This window comes from Pongo abelii, chromosome 3 (genome assembly GCF_028885655.2).
Source record: "Pongo abelii isolate AG06213 chromosome 3, NHGRI_mPonAbe1-v2.0_pri, whole genome shotgun sequence".
NCBI lineage: Eukaryota > Metazoa > Chordata > Mammalia > Primates > Hominidae > Pongo > Pongo abelii.
The window spans coordinates 25,024,663-25,041,876 of NC_071988.2; the positions used below are offsets into that span (position 1 = coordinate 25,024,663).

At 43.8% G+C, this 17,214-nt stretch overlaps 1 protein-coding gene across 4 annotated transcripts; it reads left to right on the forward strand.

The window, feature by feature from the left end:
* Positions 1-1,510: 1,510 nt before the first annotated feature.
* SMIM20 (small integral membrane protein 20) lies at positions 1,511-16,438 on the forward strand. 4 transcript variants are annotated; one of them, XM_054553790.2, is made up of 5 exons: positions 1,588-1,828; positions 4,963-5,038; positions 12,257-12,355; positions 14,946-15,002; positions 15,785-16,438. In XM_054553790.2, the coding sequence occupies exons 1-5, from the start codon at positions 1,720-1,722 to the stop codon at positions 15,801-15,803; spliced, it is 360 nt and encodes a 119-aa protein (XP_054409765.1). In that variant the 5' UTR covers positions 1,588-1,719; the 3' UTR covers positions 15,804-16,438. The 4 variants fall into 4 exon arrangements, 3 of the variants coding, with proteins under 3 accessions (XP_063579412.1, XP_054409765.1, XP_063579413.1); XR_010139635.1 differs by having other exon boundaries at positions 1,589-1,828; positions 12,257-12,398; positions 15,785-15,845; XM_063723342.1 differs by lacking the exons at positions 4,963-5,038; positions 12,257-12,355 and having other exon boundaries at positions 1,511-1,828.
* Positions 16,439-17,214: the final 776 nt, after the last annotated feature.

Below are 17,214 nucleotides of genomic sequence, written 5' to 3' on the forward strand. Positions count from 1 at the left end.
TAGTAGAGACAGGGTTTCACCACGCTGGCCAGTCTGGTCTCAAACTCATGACCTCATGATCCACCCACCTCAGCCTCCCAAAGTGCTAGGATTACAGGCATGAGCCACTGTCCACGGCCCTCACCTGGGTATTTTCTATCGTGTGATATAAAGCCGGTATCACAGGTTCCCTCTGTGTTATGAAGTCTTCTGTCCTCACCCTAACAAGCTCCTGTAAGTGCCCAAGGAGCAGCTGCCACACTGCAGTCATTTGTCTTCCTCCTCTGAATTTCTGTAGCCCGCAGGACCATAACACGTGTCGGCAGCAGGCCATGTCGGTCATTAGTTATCTTTTTATGGATATGTTCTATCTCTTCATCTATGCGACAGGATCCTAGAGAGCAGGGGTCACATCTTATTCATCTTTGTGTCCCCTTAGCACTCTGCCTGGTGTTTGGGGCATGGCAGATAGTCCATGAATCTGGGAAGAGTAAATAACTGATTTACATGCTTCTAGAGCCACAGAGGTAGACGGTAGCTTGATGCAACTACAAGATTACAAAGAAAGAGGAAATCTGTCCTCTCCAAGCTATTTTGAAATGCTTGTAGATCTGTTGTGGCCTAAATAATGCTGCTAGGGTCAAGACAGATATCCTCTTTGCTCCCCAGGCCCAGCTGCTGGCATGATTCCTATTTATAAAGGCACGGAGGCCCAAGGAATCTGTGTCTCAGCTGCCCAGTATCCCTGGGCAGGTCATAGTCAGGCACAGCCCACCTGTAAGGGCAGTGTGGTGCAGAGGGCGGAGGACGGCAACTTGAGGAAGAGGAAACAGGTATCTGTCCTCAGTGGCCCCCCACCCCAGACAATACAGAAGCGCCCCGTGGCCCCATGGATGGGACCGGACGCTGGCTCTCTGCCTTGGCTAAGGCATCCCAGCACAGGGAACAGGGAGAGAGGATGGGATGGAGGGAAAGAGGATGGGATGGAAAAAGAGAGTAGCTCGGATGCTGAAACAACGTTCCTCCTAGGCTAGTCTTGGTGCAGAAGCCCCGCGGCTCCGGTTTTAGAATCCCCCAGCAGGCCCTCTCGGGCCAGAGATTTGCCCCTTTGTCTCTCATACGTACAAACCTCCCTCAAGAAGGACGAGTGACTCGTCCAAAGCCGCGCGGCGGAGCCGCGGTTCCCTCTCCTGTAAACTAAGCAGACATACAAGGATTAATTGCGCGAGCGACAGGAGCATCCGGCGCACGGCGGACAGTCGCTAAATAAGAAATTAACGGGGGATGGACGAGAAAGCTGGCTGGTAAAGAAGGCGATGGTAAAGGAGGTCTGGAGGGTGCTGGGTGGAGGTGCTGAGGGAGGAACCGGGCCGAAGGAAGGAAAGCAGACAGAACAGGGCCGGCGGGAATCGAGCGCAGCAAAACAGCTCCAACCTCAATCCAACGCCAGCGCCCGGCCGGCACAGCACGGAATCCCGGGGAAGGCGGAGGTGGGGGTCCGAGGCCCCGCCTGTGACCCCACCCCTTTCCTGGCCCCGCCCCTCCCAGCCCTGAGGCCCCGCCTCTGACTCCACCCCTGTCTCTCTCTCCGCTCCGCCCCTCCTCCTCGTCCCTCCCTCAAGGCCCGGAAGCGAAAGCCTCTCCACCTCTTCCGAGCGGGGTCACGGCCCGGCAGTCGGTAGCCTGGTTTCCGAGAGTGCGGGGCGGTCGGCGGGTCAGGGCAGCCCGGGGCCTGACGCCATGTCCCGGAACCTGCGCACCGCGCTCATTTTCGGCGGCTTCATCTCCCTGATCGGCGCCGCCTTCTATCCCATCTACTTCCGGCCCCTAATGAGATTGGAGGAGTACAGTGAGTGATCTCTAACCCCTTGCGGTGACCTGACCCTCCCACACACACACACCTCCCCCTCTGTGAGCTCCACGTGGTGCCGTGGAAAGAACTTGGCTCGAGGGTTAGGGAGAGCCGGGTTCGAATCCTGCCACGTGCAGCTTTGTGACCGTGGACAAGTTGCTCAACCTCTAGGACCCTCAGTATCCTCATCTGTGAATGTTTATGGCTACATCGTCTATGCTAAAATGCCGAGCCTCCTGTGAGACTCAGGTGGTCATGTATATGAAAGCAGCCCTCACATAAGTCGACGCTAAGTACCAGTTCATATTTACAGTTAAAATTCACTGAGTGCCTGTTATACGTCAGGTTAGGCATATGTTGGATCGTTTCATTTGCACAAGCTCACCTTGAAGTATATATGTAAAACATGCCCATTTTACAAATGAGGGAACTGGGGCTCAGAGGTTTTATAACGTTCCCAAGGTCACACAGCAAGTAAGTGACAAGGCAAATATATCCAACCCCAGGCCTCTGTCCAGAGCCTCCGCCAAGCACCCAGGCTGGGAATGGTGACTGGGGGAGCCAGATGGAACCCTGATCCTCCTGAGTGGAAAGGTGCTTTTACTGCACTTCATTTCCACTCCCAAAGATGTTTTTTTTGAGTGGGACTGTTTCAAACCCAAACTGTTAACCTGGGGTTTTTAGTTTTTTCTCTTCTTTTTCCTCAAATTGTTTTTCCGATTCTGCTGGTTTCCTTCATGTTAAGCCGATTGCTCACATGGTAATGGTGAATATCCTGGGAGTAATTTTCCTTCTTAATCATTCCAGTCCTATCATTCTAAAAGCCAAACCCTTCTTCCTTGAGACCTATACCTCAGCAAGGATTAGCACTTTGATACATCTGAAACCATCTGTCAGAGAGAAAATATTAGACATTAGAGGCTCATTTTGTTCACCAGGAAACCCGAATCATCTTGAAGATGGAAGAGGGCCAACCCTGTCCCTTGGGAATATTAACAGACACTGAAAGCTTGGCGAATTGAAGGCAAAAGCTCCGTGTAAACGTTCTGCCCATTACAAATGTTACAGCAGTCTGTGCACACTCAGATTTCCTTGTAGCTTCTTGTCATCAGCCAAGACTGGAATGGCCACTGTGTTCTGCCTTCCAGCTTATCTGCATGCACCATGCGTGGGAGTAAGGTGGGCTGTGTGAAGCCCTGTGGAATCTGTTTCCACCATCCTTCTTCACCGGACGCCTGCCCCAGCGATTATATTAAGGCCACTAGAACTTGGGACAAAGGGTCTGCTTTGCATCCCATTGGAAAAGTCAGTTCGAAAACTAGAGCTGTGGTTCTCTTCTAGGGGTGATTTTGCCCCTCAGGATATTTGGCTCAATCTGGAGACATTTTTTCTTGTCACAACTTGGGATGGGGGGGGTCGAGTGTTGCTACTGGTTTCTTGTGGATAGATGCCAGGGATACTGGTAAACTTTTTGCAGTGCATACAAGACAGACCTCCATGACAAAGAATTACCTAGCTTAAAATTCAAGTGGTGCCTTGGTTGAGAAACCCTGCTTGAGATGAAATGGTCAAGATGTGGGCTTGTACTGTGTATCCCAGCAACAGTCTTTTAGGGATACTCCAGAATCTGTGGTTGTCTGAATGTCTTGAGACAGACAAATCAGGTGATGTTCATCTGTGGGTGAACATTTAGTGAATGTAACTATAATATCTGCATTTTTAACTGGAAGGCAGTCTGTGCCTTCCCACTTTTCTGGTTCCTTTTTTTTTTTTTCTTTTTTTCCGCTGTCACCCAGGCCGGAGTGCAGTGGCCTGATCTCGGCGCACTGCAGTCTCCATCTCCCAGGTTCAGGCAATTGTCCTGCTTCCGCCTCTTGAGTAGCTGGAATTACAGGTGCCCACCACCATGCCCAGCTAACTTTTGTATTTTTTAGTAGAGACGGGGTTTTGCCATGTTGACCAGGCTGGTCCCTAACTCCTGACCTCAGGTGATCCACCTGCCTTGGCCTCCCAGAGTGCTGGGATTACAGGCCCGGCCTCTGGTTCCATTTTGATTAATTTGGCCAACTCTTTTCTAGGGATCATAACTGATTCTTTTTTCTGAGACAGTCTCCCTCTGTCGCCCAGGCTGGAGTGCAGTGGCATGATCTTGGCTCACCGCAACCTCTGCCTCCTGGGGTCGAGTGATTTTTGTGCCTCAGCCTCCCAAGTAGCTGGGAATCCAGGCATGCACCACCAGTCCTGGCTAATTTTTGTATTTTTAGTAGACAGCATTCTGCCATGTTGGCCAGGCTGGTCTTAAACACCGCACCTCAAGCGATCCTCCTGCCTCAGCCTCCCAAAGTGCTAGTGTTACAAACTGACTGCTGTAACATTTGTAATGGGCAGAGCGTTTACACAGCTTTTGCCTTCAGTGCCGGCAACTGATTCTTTTAAACAGGTAAATATTGCTGAACAGGTAATATTTGTGGGAAGTTAACTATATGTTTGGCACTCTCTAAGCACTTCCTATATATTAACCCATTTAGTGTTGATAACAGCCCTTTGTGGCAGCTGCTATATGATCATCATCCCCATTTTATATGTGGACAAACTGAGGTGCGAAACAGTTAAATTACTTACACAAGGACCCACAGCTGATGAGTCACAGATCTGGGACTTGAATTAATATCCTTAATCCCTAAACCAAGACAGCATACTGCTTGTCTAAGGGGGCAAGAAAAGGCAATGGGGGAGATGAGTGTCTGCATAGCCTACTAGATGAATGACCCTCATCTAAGTCACTTCACCTCTCTGAGCCCTGCCTGTTTCCTCATCTGTAGCAGTGTAGTTCACTGGATTGAATTTACAGGGTTTGGGGTGAATTAAATGAGGTAACAGGTGTGGAAACACCTAGTATAGTCTTATATTAGACATTTTATTAAAATGTTTACAAAATAATGAGCCACAAGGGCAGGAATGTGAGACATGGAGATTTTAGCAGGTGGATAGGCCTGGAGCTGGCTGACCTCGCAGTAAACCAGGGTGAGGTGTTCATGATCAGGTCATGGAAACCCACTGTGTGGTTGGAGCTTCAGCTCATTCCAACACATTCAACTAATATTTATTTAGCATCTCACTCTCTTTTTTAGAAGAAACCTGGATTCTAGCAGTCGCTGGGTACCTGGCACTGTGCTGGTTGTGGACTGCACCTAACCAAACAACATGGTCAGTCACTAACTTCCATCGCACTCTTCCCACCCTTGTCCTGTCCACCTCGCTCCACCCATTCCTGGGACTGAGCTGCTTCCATTGTGTCCCACCTACTACCCATTCTCTACCTAGCAGCCACCGTGGTCTTCTCTGGTGACTTTTGGTTACTGGTTTCTATCTTATTTGCATTTGTGGTCAGAGAATGTAGACTATATGATTTTGATTCTCTGACACTGGTCAAGACTTGCTTTGGGGCCTGGTACAGGTCAGTTTTGTAAATATTCCCTGTGTGCTTGGAATGGTGGCTATTCTCTTGTTGGGTACAGAGTTCTGTATCTGTGTATGTTAATTACAGAGCAAGCTTCTTAATTCTGTTTGTATTTGGATGTCCTGCGGCCATGTTATTAGGTGCATACAATCTACAATATTCTGGATAATTTTTTCTAATTATCATTATATAAGAATTCTCTTTATCTCCACTGTTCTTCCCCATCTCTATTTTATCTGATTTTATTGTGCTACCGGATTCCTTTTTTATTTTTTTTTTGAGATGGAGTTTCACTGTTGATGCCCAGGCTGGAGGCTGGAGTGCAATGGCGTGATCTTAGCTGACTGCAGCCTCCACTGCTCAGGTTCTAGCAATTCTCCTGCCTCAGCCTCCCAAGTAGCTGGGATTACAGGCGCCCACCACTATGCCCGCCTATTTTTTTGCATTTTTTACTAGAGACGGGGTTTCACCGTGTTGGCCAGGCTGGTCTCGAACTCTTGACTTCAGGTGATCTACCCGCCTCAGCCTCCCAAAGTGCTGGGATTACAGGTGTGAGCCACTGCACCCAGTCCAGATTTCTTTTAATATTTTCCTAGCTTATCTGTTTCTCTCCTCGTACATGCAGGCTTTGTCCTTATGTGAATATCTTAAAACCAACATAAACTAGATATTTTAATCCGACTTGATAATCTCTTTTAACTATTGGATTGGATTAATTTTCATTTATTCTATTTACTGATATATTTGCATTTATTTTTCTCACCTTATTTTGTGTTTTCTATTCTTTTTTTTTCTTGAGACAGAGTCTTGCTCTGTAGTGCAGTGGCAAGATCTCGGCTCACAGCAACCTCCGCCTCCTGGATTCAAGTAGTTCCCCTGCCTCAGCCTCCCAAGTAGCTGGGATTACAGGCGCATGCCACCACGCCCGGCTAATTTTTTTTTTTTTTTTTTTTTTTCCTGTATTTTAGTAGAGATGGGGTTTCACCATGTTGCCTAGGCTGGTCTCAAACTCCTGAGCTCAGGCAATCCGGCCGCCTCAGCCTCCCAAAGTGTTAGGATTACAGGCATGGGCCACTGTGCCTGGTCTTCTGTTCTATTTCTATGCTTCCTTTTTTCTTCTTTTCTGCCTCAAGCCTTCTTTATTTTTCTCTTCCCGCTAACTAGTTTGAAAGTTTTAAATTCTATTTTTGTTCTTTTGTAATTAAAGTTTAGAGTTGGTCAGTATCTTTACCCTTGAACAATACAAGGTCCTTATAATGCCTTAGCCTTTGTCCCATGCACCTGACATAATATATTTGTCCTGCCTGGTGCCTATGACTCAGCAAATCAATTAACACCATCACTATTGTATATGGTCACTGACTGTTTATCTTCACCCGCGTTGTTTACTCACTGACGCTTCTTACATCTCACTCCTTTCTAGCTTCAGTTTTCTTCCTTCTGACATACATCTGTTACTACTTCTTTGGTAAGAATTTGTAACTGGGAAACTGTCTTTGTCTATTGGAAAATGTATAGAACTGCAGGTCTTCTGCTGTGGTTTTTGAAAAGTTTGTCACGCCATCCAAATTTGATCATCTCACTTGCTTAATTACAGCGCTCCAATAACCCTTTGGTGTCTTGGAAGTCCAGCCAGAGGAGGATTATTGAAGTATAGTCATGTGCTGTATCATATTTTGGCCCGCGATAGACCACATGTATGACAGGGGTCTCATAAGATTATCATGGTGCTGAGAAATTTCTGTCGCCTAGTGATGTCCTGATGATCCCGTCCCTGTGTGGACCTAGGCTAATATATGTGTTGTATCTTAGTTTCTCACACAAAAGTTTAAAAAGGAAAAAAAAATAATGATTTTAAAATAGATGCCTGTAGAATAAAGATATATAAAGAAAGAAAATATTTTTGTATAGCTATAGATGTTTGTGTTTTAAGCTAAATGTTATTATAAGAGTCAAAAAGTTTTAAAAATTCAGAAGTTTATAAAGTAGAAAAGTTAGCTGAAGTTCATTTATTACTGAAGAAAGAAATTTTAAAAAATAAATGTAGTGTAGCCTAAGTGTGCAGTGTTTATAGAGTCTGCAGTAGTGTACAGTAATGTCCTAGGCCTTCACGCTCACTCACCACTCACTCACCCAGAGTGACTTCCACTCCTGCAGGCTTCATTCAAGGTAAATATCCTATTTGGGTATACCATTTGGAAAATCTTTTATACAGTGTTTTTACTGTACCTTTTCTAGTTTAGCTATGTTTAGACACACAAATCTTTACCATGTGTTACCGTTGCCTGCAGTATTCAGTACAGTACCAGGCTGTACAGGTTTGTAGCCTAGGAACAATAGGCTATATCACATAGCCTGGGTGTATAGTAGGCTACGCTGTCTAGGTTTGTGCAAGTACACTCTATGATGATTGCACAACAATGAAATCACCTAAGGACGCATTTCTCAGAATGTACTCCCACAGTTGGTGGGACACAGGACTGTATGTTAGTAAGAGCAGTGATCATATTCAGTCTTTACAAGCATCACTCTGATTGATTGTATGTTAACTAGAAGCTGGAAAGGTCAAATCTGGGGACAGGAAGGCCGTGTTTCCTGTGACCTCAGGGAGAGGTGACTGTACCCTAAACCAGAGTGGTGGCTATGGGAGTGGAGATAAGTGACTGCATTTGGGAGCCATATTTAAGAAGCAAACTGGTGGGCATGGTGGCTCACACCTGTAATCCCAGCACTTTGGGAAGCTGAGGCAGGAGGATCGCTTGAGTCCAGGAGTGCAAACCAGCCTGGGCAACATGGCGCGACCCTGTCTCATTTAAAAAAAAGAAAAGAAGTAAACTCTACAGGGGTCTGTGGCTGATTAGCCACGGGGCAAAGAAGGAGAATGGCACCCAGTGTTCTGGCTTCAGCAGCTGAGGAGATGGAGATGCTGGTCATTAGCTAGAAAACACAAGAAGGAATTGGTTTTAGGGGTGAAAAGACAAGTTAGTTTGCTTTTGGGCATTTAGGTAGCTTTTGAAGTTGAGGTAGCTGATGTGCTCTTTGAGATTTCCCATAGACAATGGAATATACCGATCTGGGGCTGAGATGCCGGATGTGAGCTGCAGCTGGAGATGGGGCATCATCAGCACGTGGCTGGGAATCAGGTCACTGCAGTAGGCAAGGGTTCCCAGGCAGCATTCAAAGATTGTAAGGGGCAAGCTGGCCTGGGACAGTGTGCTGGGTAACACCAGTGTCAGAAGGGCTGAAGCATAGGGGGTCAGAGGAAGAGAAAGGCCCTCTAAGGAGACTGAGGAGGAGTGGCTAGACAGGTTTTAAACCAGGAGAGGCTGCAGTCACAAGCCCTATAAAGACAGCTCTTCATGAAAAGGGAGTGTGGTCAGCAGGGTTAGGCTGCTTAGAGACAATAAAAGAGATAAGTGAAAATATCTATTATATTTAACAGAAATAAGTTAAAAGTGATTGGTTATATTGTTAAACATGCCTTCAGTGGTTTGGAAGTAGGCAGAAGGCAGGTTGCAGTGGATTGAAGAGTAAATAGTGTATTAAGTTGACTATTTATAGATGTTTGGCTGTATGGAGAGGAGAATGGCAAAGTTTCCAGCAGGTCACAGGGTCTGGGAAGAGTTTTCTTTTAGTTTTGGCTGGAAGAGATGGAGGGCCAAGAAAGTCTTAGACAGAGAAAGCTGCTGGAGAGAGAAGACAGTCCGTAGAGTGGGAGGTGACATGCGATCCTGAGCTCAAGTAGAGGAAAGAGCCTTGGACCAAAGGCAAGGTACCTCTTCCACCAGCTCAGGAGGAAGGATGATGTGGATGCTGCCATATCTAGGTTTGATGTTGGCAAGTTGCGGGCACTTCCAGGTGATGGCGTCTATTCTCTTTGTGACATGGGAAGTCAGGTCATTTACGAGTAAGAGGCACCAACTCTAGGCCATCCTCTCCTTCCTTGGAGCACTGTCTTCCCTGGGCCTCTCCACCATGGAAGGTCCTCCTGGGTTTGCTGTTTTGCTCCTGCCTTTCAGCCACTCCTGTTAGCCTTTCTTGTTAGGCCTTCTCTCCTGACCGTCGTTCATACATTTCATTCCCCAGGATTCTGAGACTATGGGGCAGAAGCCCGTCATTCTTGGATGGACAGGGCAGAAGCCTAGTCCCTGAGAACTGGGTTACTAGTAAAAGCAAGACTTAGGGCCAGCAACTGGCAAGGCGGTCCGTGTAGAGCCAAGTGTCAGATCAGTCCGGGCCCTTCACCTGTGCCAGCACGGGTATGGGGACAGGTATGTTCCAGGTTCTCTGCTGGAACAAGCATACAGGCAGCAGAAAAGAAGGGGAAGCCTGCTTAGGTAAAACAAAGCCAAGGAGATCTTCCATGGTTGCAGAGCAGGCAGCCACTGTCACCAGACTGCCTTATTGGATTTCATTTTGGCCTTCAGCATGATCTTCAGCTCTTTCGTTAACTTAATTAGCAAGGCTTTCCTAAGTGTTATGTGGAGTACAAGGCAGTTCTGTACATGATACCTCAAGTACTGAAATGAGCGCTGGACAGATGATGGCATCAGTGGGTCAGTGACCCAAAACCAGAAGTCTGGGTACAGTTCTGCTGTACTTCTGGAGGGAGTCCCAGACGCTTTTTAGCTTTCACCCTGTTTGGCATAGCGTGTTTGGTCTGAAGAGGCCACAGTTAGGGAACAGTACAGATGGCTAATCTGTCTTTGTTTCCTAGAACTAGACAGTGACCCTGAATATGGCCTTTTACAAATAACATGCATTTGAGGCCAGCCTGTGAAATTAGACAGAATAAGATCATTTTCTGTTATCCTCTTCATTTGAAATTTTAATTGGATGTTCAGAAGCATAAAATCACAGGGTTTGGCCAGAAAGGGCTTGAGCTCATTTCCATCCCCTCATTTAGTGACTTGTCCAAGGTTACTCAGCACATTAGTTGCTGGGTGGACACTAGGCCCTAACTCCCTTGACCTTGCCTGTACTTAATGCCCTGCCTCACGATGCCTGCAGACAGTGAAGAATGTTCAACAGCCAGCCAAGTGAAAGGCCACAGGGGAGAGCTGTGAGGCCTCAGTTCTGCTGCTTCTCAGTCCTGTTGATTTCTGCCGCACCTTGCTGCCCCTGCCCGAAAGGAGGCTAAGCCTAGGCAGCGCACGGTACTGGAAATCACCTGATGCAGAAAGAATTCTTACCTTGTAAGAGCATTTTCCTTGTGACATGCCAGGTGCTTAGAATATGCTTTTCAGTCCTTTCACCATATAATCGAATGAAATGCACAGGCAGACTGGGTCTTGTTTTCTAACTGGCATTACACAGTTCCCTGGATTCAACCGGGCTCTGGTGAGGAAACAGACCTGTTGACACTGTTGGGAGGAGTGCAGTGCTTCAAGTGGCCACTTGGTCCCCCTCAGCCAACTGGGTCGCACTTGCTGCTGCGGTCATATGGCTTCCCCTTGGCCCCTGGCTCACACTCGCCACCAGTGAACCTCCAGTTCTGGAATACCCCAGAGGCAGATGGTGTATGTATCTAGGTAACAGCAGCAACAAAAGCAACTGAAAAGCTTTTGGAAAAAATTTTATATTTGCTACTTTTTAAAAGATAGCTTCTTTGAAATAATCACCATGGAAGAGTCAAAATGGTGTTGGACTTTCTTATGCGTGTTGTACAGTTATGTGGTTTTTGTTAGTGAAAAAAGAAACTCAAACTTGGGGAGGCTGAGGCAGCAGAATCACTTGAACCTGGAAGGCAGAGGTTGCAGTGAGCCGAGATCACGCCACTGTACTCCAGCCTGGGTGACAGAGCAAGACTCTTTCTCAAAAAATAATAAATAAATAAAAGAAACTCAAACTGACAAAAGATCCAAGAACAGTGCAGTAAATTCCTATATTGTCCTTCACCTTGATTTACCAGTTCACATTTTGCCACATTTGCTTCCTCCCCCTATATATAACATACAGATACATACATATACACAGATATATGTACTATATATTATAATTATTACTGTTATTTTGCTGAACCATTTGAGAGTAGGTTAAAGACATTGTGAGCTTTCATTCCTAAACACTTCAGCCTGTATTTCCAAAGAACAAGGGCATTCTCTTATGTAATCACAATGCGGTTTTCCAATCTAGGAAATTTAACATTGATACAGTGCTATTACAGTTTGAGCATTTCTAATCTGAAAATGGAAAATACTCCAAAATCTGGAATTTTTTGAGTTCCAAAATGACACAAGTGGAAAATACCACACATAAGTACTTAATATAAATTTAGTTTCATGCACAAAATTATTAAAAACATTGTATAAAATTATCTTCAGTCTATGTATATAAGATGTATGTGAAACAAATGAATTTAATGTTTAGACTTGGATCCCATCCCCAAGATATCTTGTTATATATATATGTAAATATTCCAAAATCTGAAAAAAATCCTAAATCAAGACCAATTCTGTTCCCAACCAATTTCAGATAAGGGATATTCAACTTGTATGGAATATACAGCCCACGTTCAAATTTTGCCATTTGTCACAATTCAAGTTGTGAGTTGCTTTTATTTTATTTTATTTTTTATTTTTATTTTTTGAGACAGAGTTTTGCTCTTTCGCCCAGGCTGGAGTGCAGTGGCATGATCTCGGCTCACTGCAACCTCTGCCCCCCAGGTTCAAGCAATTCTTCTGCCTCAGCCTCCCAAGTAGCTGGGATTATAGGCGCCCGCCACCATGCCTGGCTAATTTTTGTATTTTTAGTAGAGATGGGGTTTCGTCACGTTGGCCAGGCTGGTCTTGAATTCTTGACCTCAGGTGATCCACCCGCCTCGGCCTCCCAAAGTGCTAGGATTACAGGTGTGAGCCACTGTGCCCGGCAGAGTTGCTTTTAAGTATTTATTGGCAGGAAGAAATAGGGAGGTAGGTTCCCAAGGTCATACCTTGCACCAGCTTTCATTTGCTTTTTTATTTTAGGTTTCTATCTGCTGGTCCTCCACTAGAGCACCCTCAACGAATAATCCTGAGACTGCTGAAGGAGCTGGGGCTTGAGTATCCTGCAGTGTTTGCATTGTTGTGAATGTTCAAGTAACAAGTCACACAGTTGATGTATTTTCCGGTGTGGACATTTGATATAAGGATATGTTTTTGTTTTTAAAGACTTAAACATTATTAGGTAGATTCTTTTACTACCATACAAAAAATCAGCCGGTCTGCATGTATTACTAGTTTTAATAATACACTTTCCCCCTGGACTAGAGATAACGTCCTCAATTAAAACTACAGATCACACCACTGCCTTAGCACCAGGGGGCAGAGTCGGGCTTGCTGAGACACTGGAGTGGGGAGTTTTTTAACCCAGTGTGCCATATTTAGGTTTAAATCATTTCACTCCTGATAGAAATGTGCTCACTAGTGAAGTTGGTAATAAGCTTATCCTGATTTGTTTACATAGTTAAACCCCTGACTTCTGCCATTACCCTTTTCCTGAGGTTTATATGCATTTGCTCTTTTCCAAAGATAGGGAAATAGCAGCTTACTGTCAACCTCAATCAAGATGAACTGCTAAATCGTGAGGGACTCGTTTCTGTTTTCCTTTTAGCGTATTCTGCATTCACAAATAAAGTGTCTTTGTGTTACATCATGAATTTACATAAGACTGCTTTGGCCTTAGAGTATTTATAAAACATTAATGGATTAAAGAACCAGGGGATGTAGATAGGATGCTAATACCTGGTTATCATTTGGTAGGAACTGGCTCAGCAAAGTGGTTTAAATTTCCTGACCAAGCCAAATTACAGAGGTGGTTGCATTAGGACAAGGATTATAAAGAGATTATGGTCTATTTAAAATAAATCTTCAGCCTTGCTTCAGCCTCATTAGCAATTAGCAAGAAAGTGTGAAGACAGGGATTTCTTTCTTTTCACTTGGTTCTCCATTGCATCATAAGAGGTTAGAACACAATTAGGCATTCGGTCCTTGCCACCAAAAGTCAGGTTCCTTTGATGCTTGGCAGTCTGCCAGCTTCTTTTGCCTTGCAGTACCTGCCTCTGGAGAATGTGTTTGGTACACCAGGATGTCTGATTTTATGAAATCTCTAAGTCTAGAATGCTTTCTGATAGTGATTTTTTAAAACTCAAATCTTCCCTCTTCCATAGTATCAGAAAATAGACCTTTTAGTTAGATATAGAAAATTAATTCTATTTTCGTTCCTGGCGAGACTGATGACTGTGGGCTTTTACATGTTGGCATCTTCCAAGAGCATGTTTGAGACATCCATACTTTGAGACTTACATGTCTATAGGATGGTGGGGCTCAGTTCTACAATGATTTAATGTCTTAAGAAATGAGGACACCTTTTTTGTTGAGTTATTTCAGAAAGTCTAACACTTTAGAGGCTCCATAATATCCACTCTAAATGGAAGAAATCTTTTGATATATCTTGAGAGAATCTTGGTTGCCATTCACCCGCTACTTTTCAGAGACGAACAGTGAAAGCATCAGGCCGCTTGTTGCCTGTAATAGGCCTGAGTATCCTATGTGGTCTCTACATCCCTCTTAGACTTAGATATCAGGATTCCCATAATCCCCATTGCCCAGTGTTTTATTTGCCACAGCAAAACTTAGTATTGATAAAACTATCAGGTCGGTCATTTAGGATTGACTTTCTGTCACATGACTAGAGAAACAAGTTCAATGAATATTAGATTTGGCCAAACCCTGTTTCTTGTACCTTTATATTTGTGTAACTTTATGAGAATCCAGAGGCTAAAGTAAAGAAAATGGCCTAATACTAAATAAGAGCTAAATGTGTATTTAAAGAAACACTGTCAGCCTGATTAAAACAAAGGTCCGATTACGACATTTCATTACTATAATTTAGTGGTAAACGTCCTTCGGCTCTAAGGCTTTCTCCTGAAAAGCTGTCATTTGTTTGTCAAGATACTTAAAATAATAACTCTTTGTTTTCACAGACCTTGGGTTTATTCTAAACCACTTAGAAAGATGTGTCAGAGTGCTTCAAGCCCACAGATATGAAATGCCCAATTTTTCTTGGCCCTTGCCTGTTGGACATCTCCAGAGAGACTGGCTTAGTTGCTGTCGCTACAATGCGCTTACTAATTGGCACAGCACCTGCAATCAATTAGGGAAGCTTCAATTATCCAAACCAAAGCCACCCACCCAAAGATTAATTTTCTGCTCTATTTCCTATCAAAAACATAGCATATTTAGCTCTGAGTCTGGTCCTTCGGTGGAGTGCATTTTAGACATATAAACTACATCGTTTTCTTAATTGTACTTTTTCCTTCAATTCAGCAGCTTTCCCCTCGTGATATCACGCCCACCAGTTCTTTCAAAATTGTTCTTTTTTTGTTGTCATTTTCTTGTCTTTCCAAAATGCTGAGATCACAGAGAAGAGATGTTAGTTGGGGAGCTTTTCTTTTGAAGTATGGATTTCTTTATTCTTTTGAAAATACCCAGTCTCTTTTGCATTATAGGATCTAACTTCCACAACCTAAAAGCTTTGCATAATAGCATATCTGAATTTAACAGCACTCATAAATACTGTTTTCTAATTGTCCCATGTCATTGGCCCATGTAAATACAAAGATTTCTCTCTCCCCGCCCCGCTTCTAAAGAATGATTTTTCTCTTGTGTTTCTCAGAGAAGGAACAAGCTATAAATCGGGCTGGAATTGTTCAAGAGGATGTGCAGCCACCAGGTGAACTGAAAAAAAAAATCAAAACCAAATCTTATTTGTACTACTGTGTTGTGTGGTTTGTGTGTGTTTGCCTTGGCGTGGAGAGTGGGAAAATGCCTTTTAGCTTAGAGACAAGATTGTGATTTTGCTATTTATTTCTCAACAGTTACCATTTATAGATGCCACCTAAGGCGTCATTCTAATATTTCACTCCAGAATACTTCTTGCGCTTTTGCCAGGTTCCTCTTTTCCATTTTATAAGTGGGCATAAAAATGTTAACAAGTGTGCGATTCGATATGAGACGTGAATAGCTGTTTGGCAGACTTATTTACCAAGCACCTATTTAAACACTCCCCTCATGGGAAAATAGTGTTTACTTGTCAGCTATTTGAATTGATGTGGGGTTCTGCTTTGCACAAGGGCTAAAAAGCTCCCTTTATGGCTGAATGGTTAGTTCCTTTAAGAGGATCCAAGTTAGCCAGGAATGAGAGGTTTCTCATTTATTAACCAAAGCTCTTATAATCTGTGGCAACATTCTTTTTTATTTATTTATTTTTTAACTAGGCCAGATGTCGGTCTTCCCGTTATGGGGTACAATTCCTGAGCCATTTAAAAGTCCCTTATGGCAGCCATGGCTTCCTGGCCATTTAATGCCAAGGTTCCGGCAGCCTGCTCACACCATCTCAAACTACACTGTAAATTGCACAGCTCAATTCTGATGTCATTTTGTTTGTTTGGGGTGGAGGAAAGTGGAAGGACATTTAAAAATGAATCCTGTTTTTATTCCTGTTTCTTTCCATAGGGTTAAAAGTGTGGTCTGATCCATTTGGCAGGAAATGAGAGGGCTGTCACCAGCTCTGATTAAGAAAGGAGATTTCTTCATGCTTTCGATTCTGCATGGGGTACAGTCAGTCACCTCACCAGAGAATGACGGCTGGAGAAGAAAACTCTAATACCATAAATGAGAGTGCTTGTAATAAAAGACTGTGCACAAGGATTAATATTTCCCTTCTTAAGTATCAAAAGAACTCTGGAACAAATTATACCATTAGGAAGGTTTTCATGATTCAGTAGATTTTCCAAAAATGAAGCTATCTCACCCAGCTGGGTTTGGAGCAATCTGCTTATTATTCTGTCGTTACCACTTACTCAAGCGAGCTGTGATATGAATACAAGCAACCAGTGGGCTCGGGAAGGTCCGGGTCTATTTTGCCATCTTCCAGATAAGAGATTTCAGTAAAAAACTGCCATGCTGAGCTGCCTTATAGAGCTCTTTGAAAATGTTCAAGTTGATAAAGCTCTTTGAGAACAAGGTACTTCGTGCACCTCATGCTGAAGATTGCACCATGTTGGAAAATAAAAATGAAGCAAGTCAAACTAGATGCATACACTTGTGTAGAAATCAATAATCAATTAATAGAAGTGAAAAAATAGACATTAAAATGATTTATTTCTACTTTGCAGTGGTGTCTTTTTGTAAATCGTCTTTTGTAAAGCAATTAAATTATAGTGCCGAGAAGTACAATTTGACTAGATTATATTTGACTAGGTATCTGTGTGCGATTCATCTGTTTGTACTCAGGTAAACGTTTTAGAGGTGAATAACAAATTTTTTGAGACAAATATTGAATGGTGATTCTCTACCAGGTACCTCACTAGGTGCTGCAAAGATGAAAGTGAGAAGACTAGTTGAGTATCCCTTATCCAGAAAAGCTTGGGAGCAGAAGTGTTTTGGACTTGAGATTTGTTTGGATTTTGGAATATTTGCATATAAATGATGAGACATTTTGAGGATGGGACCCAAGTCTAAGCATGAAATTTGTGTTTCATATACTTTATACACATAGCCTGAAGGCAATTTGATACAATATTAAAATAATTTTGTACATGAAACAAACTTTTGACTAAAACCATCACATGAGGTCAGGTGTGGAATTTTCCACTTGTGTCATGTTGTTGCTCAAAAAGTTTCAGATTCTGGAGCATTTCAGTTTCCAGATTAGGGATGCTCAACCTGTCTTCTTTCCTTCCTCCCTCCCTCCCTCCCTCTTTCCTTCCTTCCCTCCCTCCCTTTCCTTCCTTCCTTCTTCCTTTGCTCTGTCTAGCCTCTTACTAGATGATACGCTTCTGAAGTGGCACACTTTTTTCATTTTTATATGGGAGTGTCTTGCATATTACTGTAGGCTGCCTATGAGCTGCCTGATGACATTTTATTATTGTGAACCTGGAGTT

What these genes read in the sequence shown, in the direction of transcription:
- SMIM20 (XM_054553790.2), top strand. Translation starts at nt 1,720, where the DNA reads ATGTCCCGGAACCTGCGCACCGCGCTCATTTTCGGCGGCTTCATCTCC. An exon ending in AATGAGATTGGAGGAGTACA is followed by an intron (nt 1,829 to 4,962) that starts GTGAGTGATCTC and finishes TCTCTTTTTTAG; the next exon opens with AAGAAACCTGGATTCTAGCA. An exon ending in CCTGCAGTGTTTGCATTGTT is followed by an intron (nt 12,356 to 14,945) that starts GTGAATGTTCAA and finishes TGTGTTTCTCAG; the next exon opens with AGAAGGAACAAGCTATAAAT.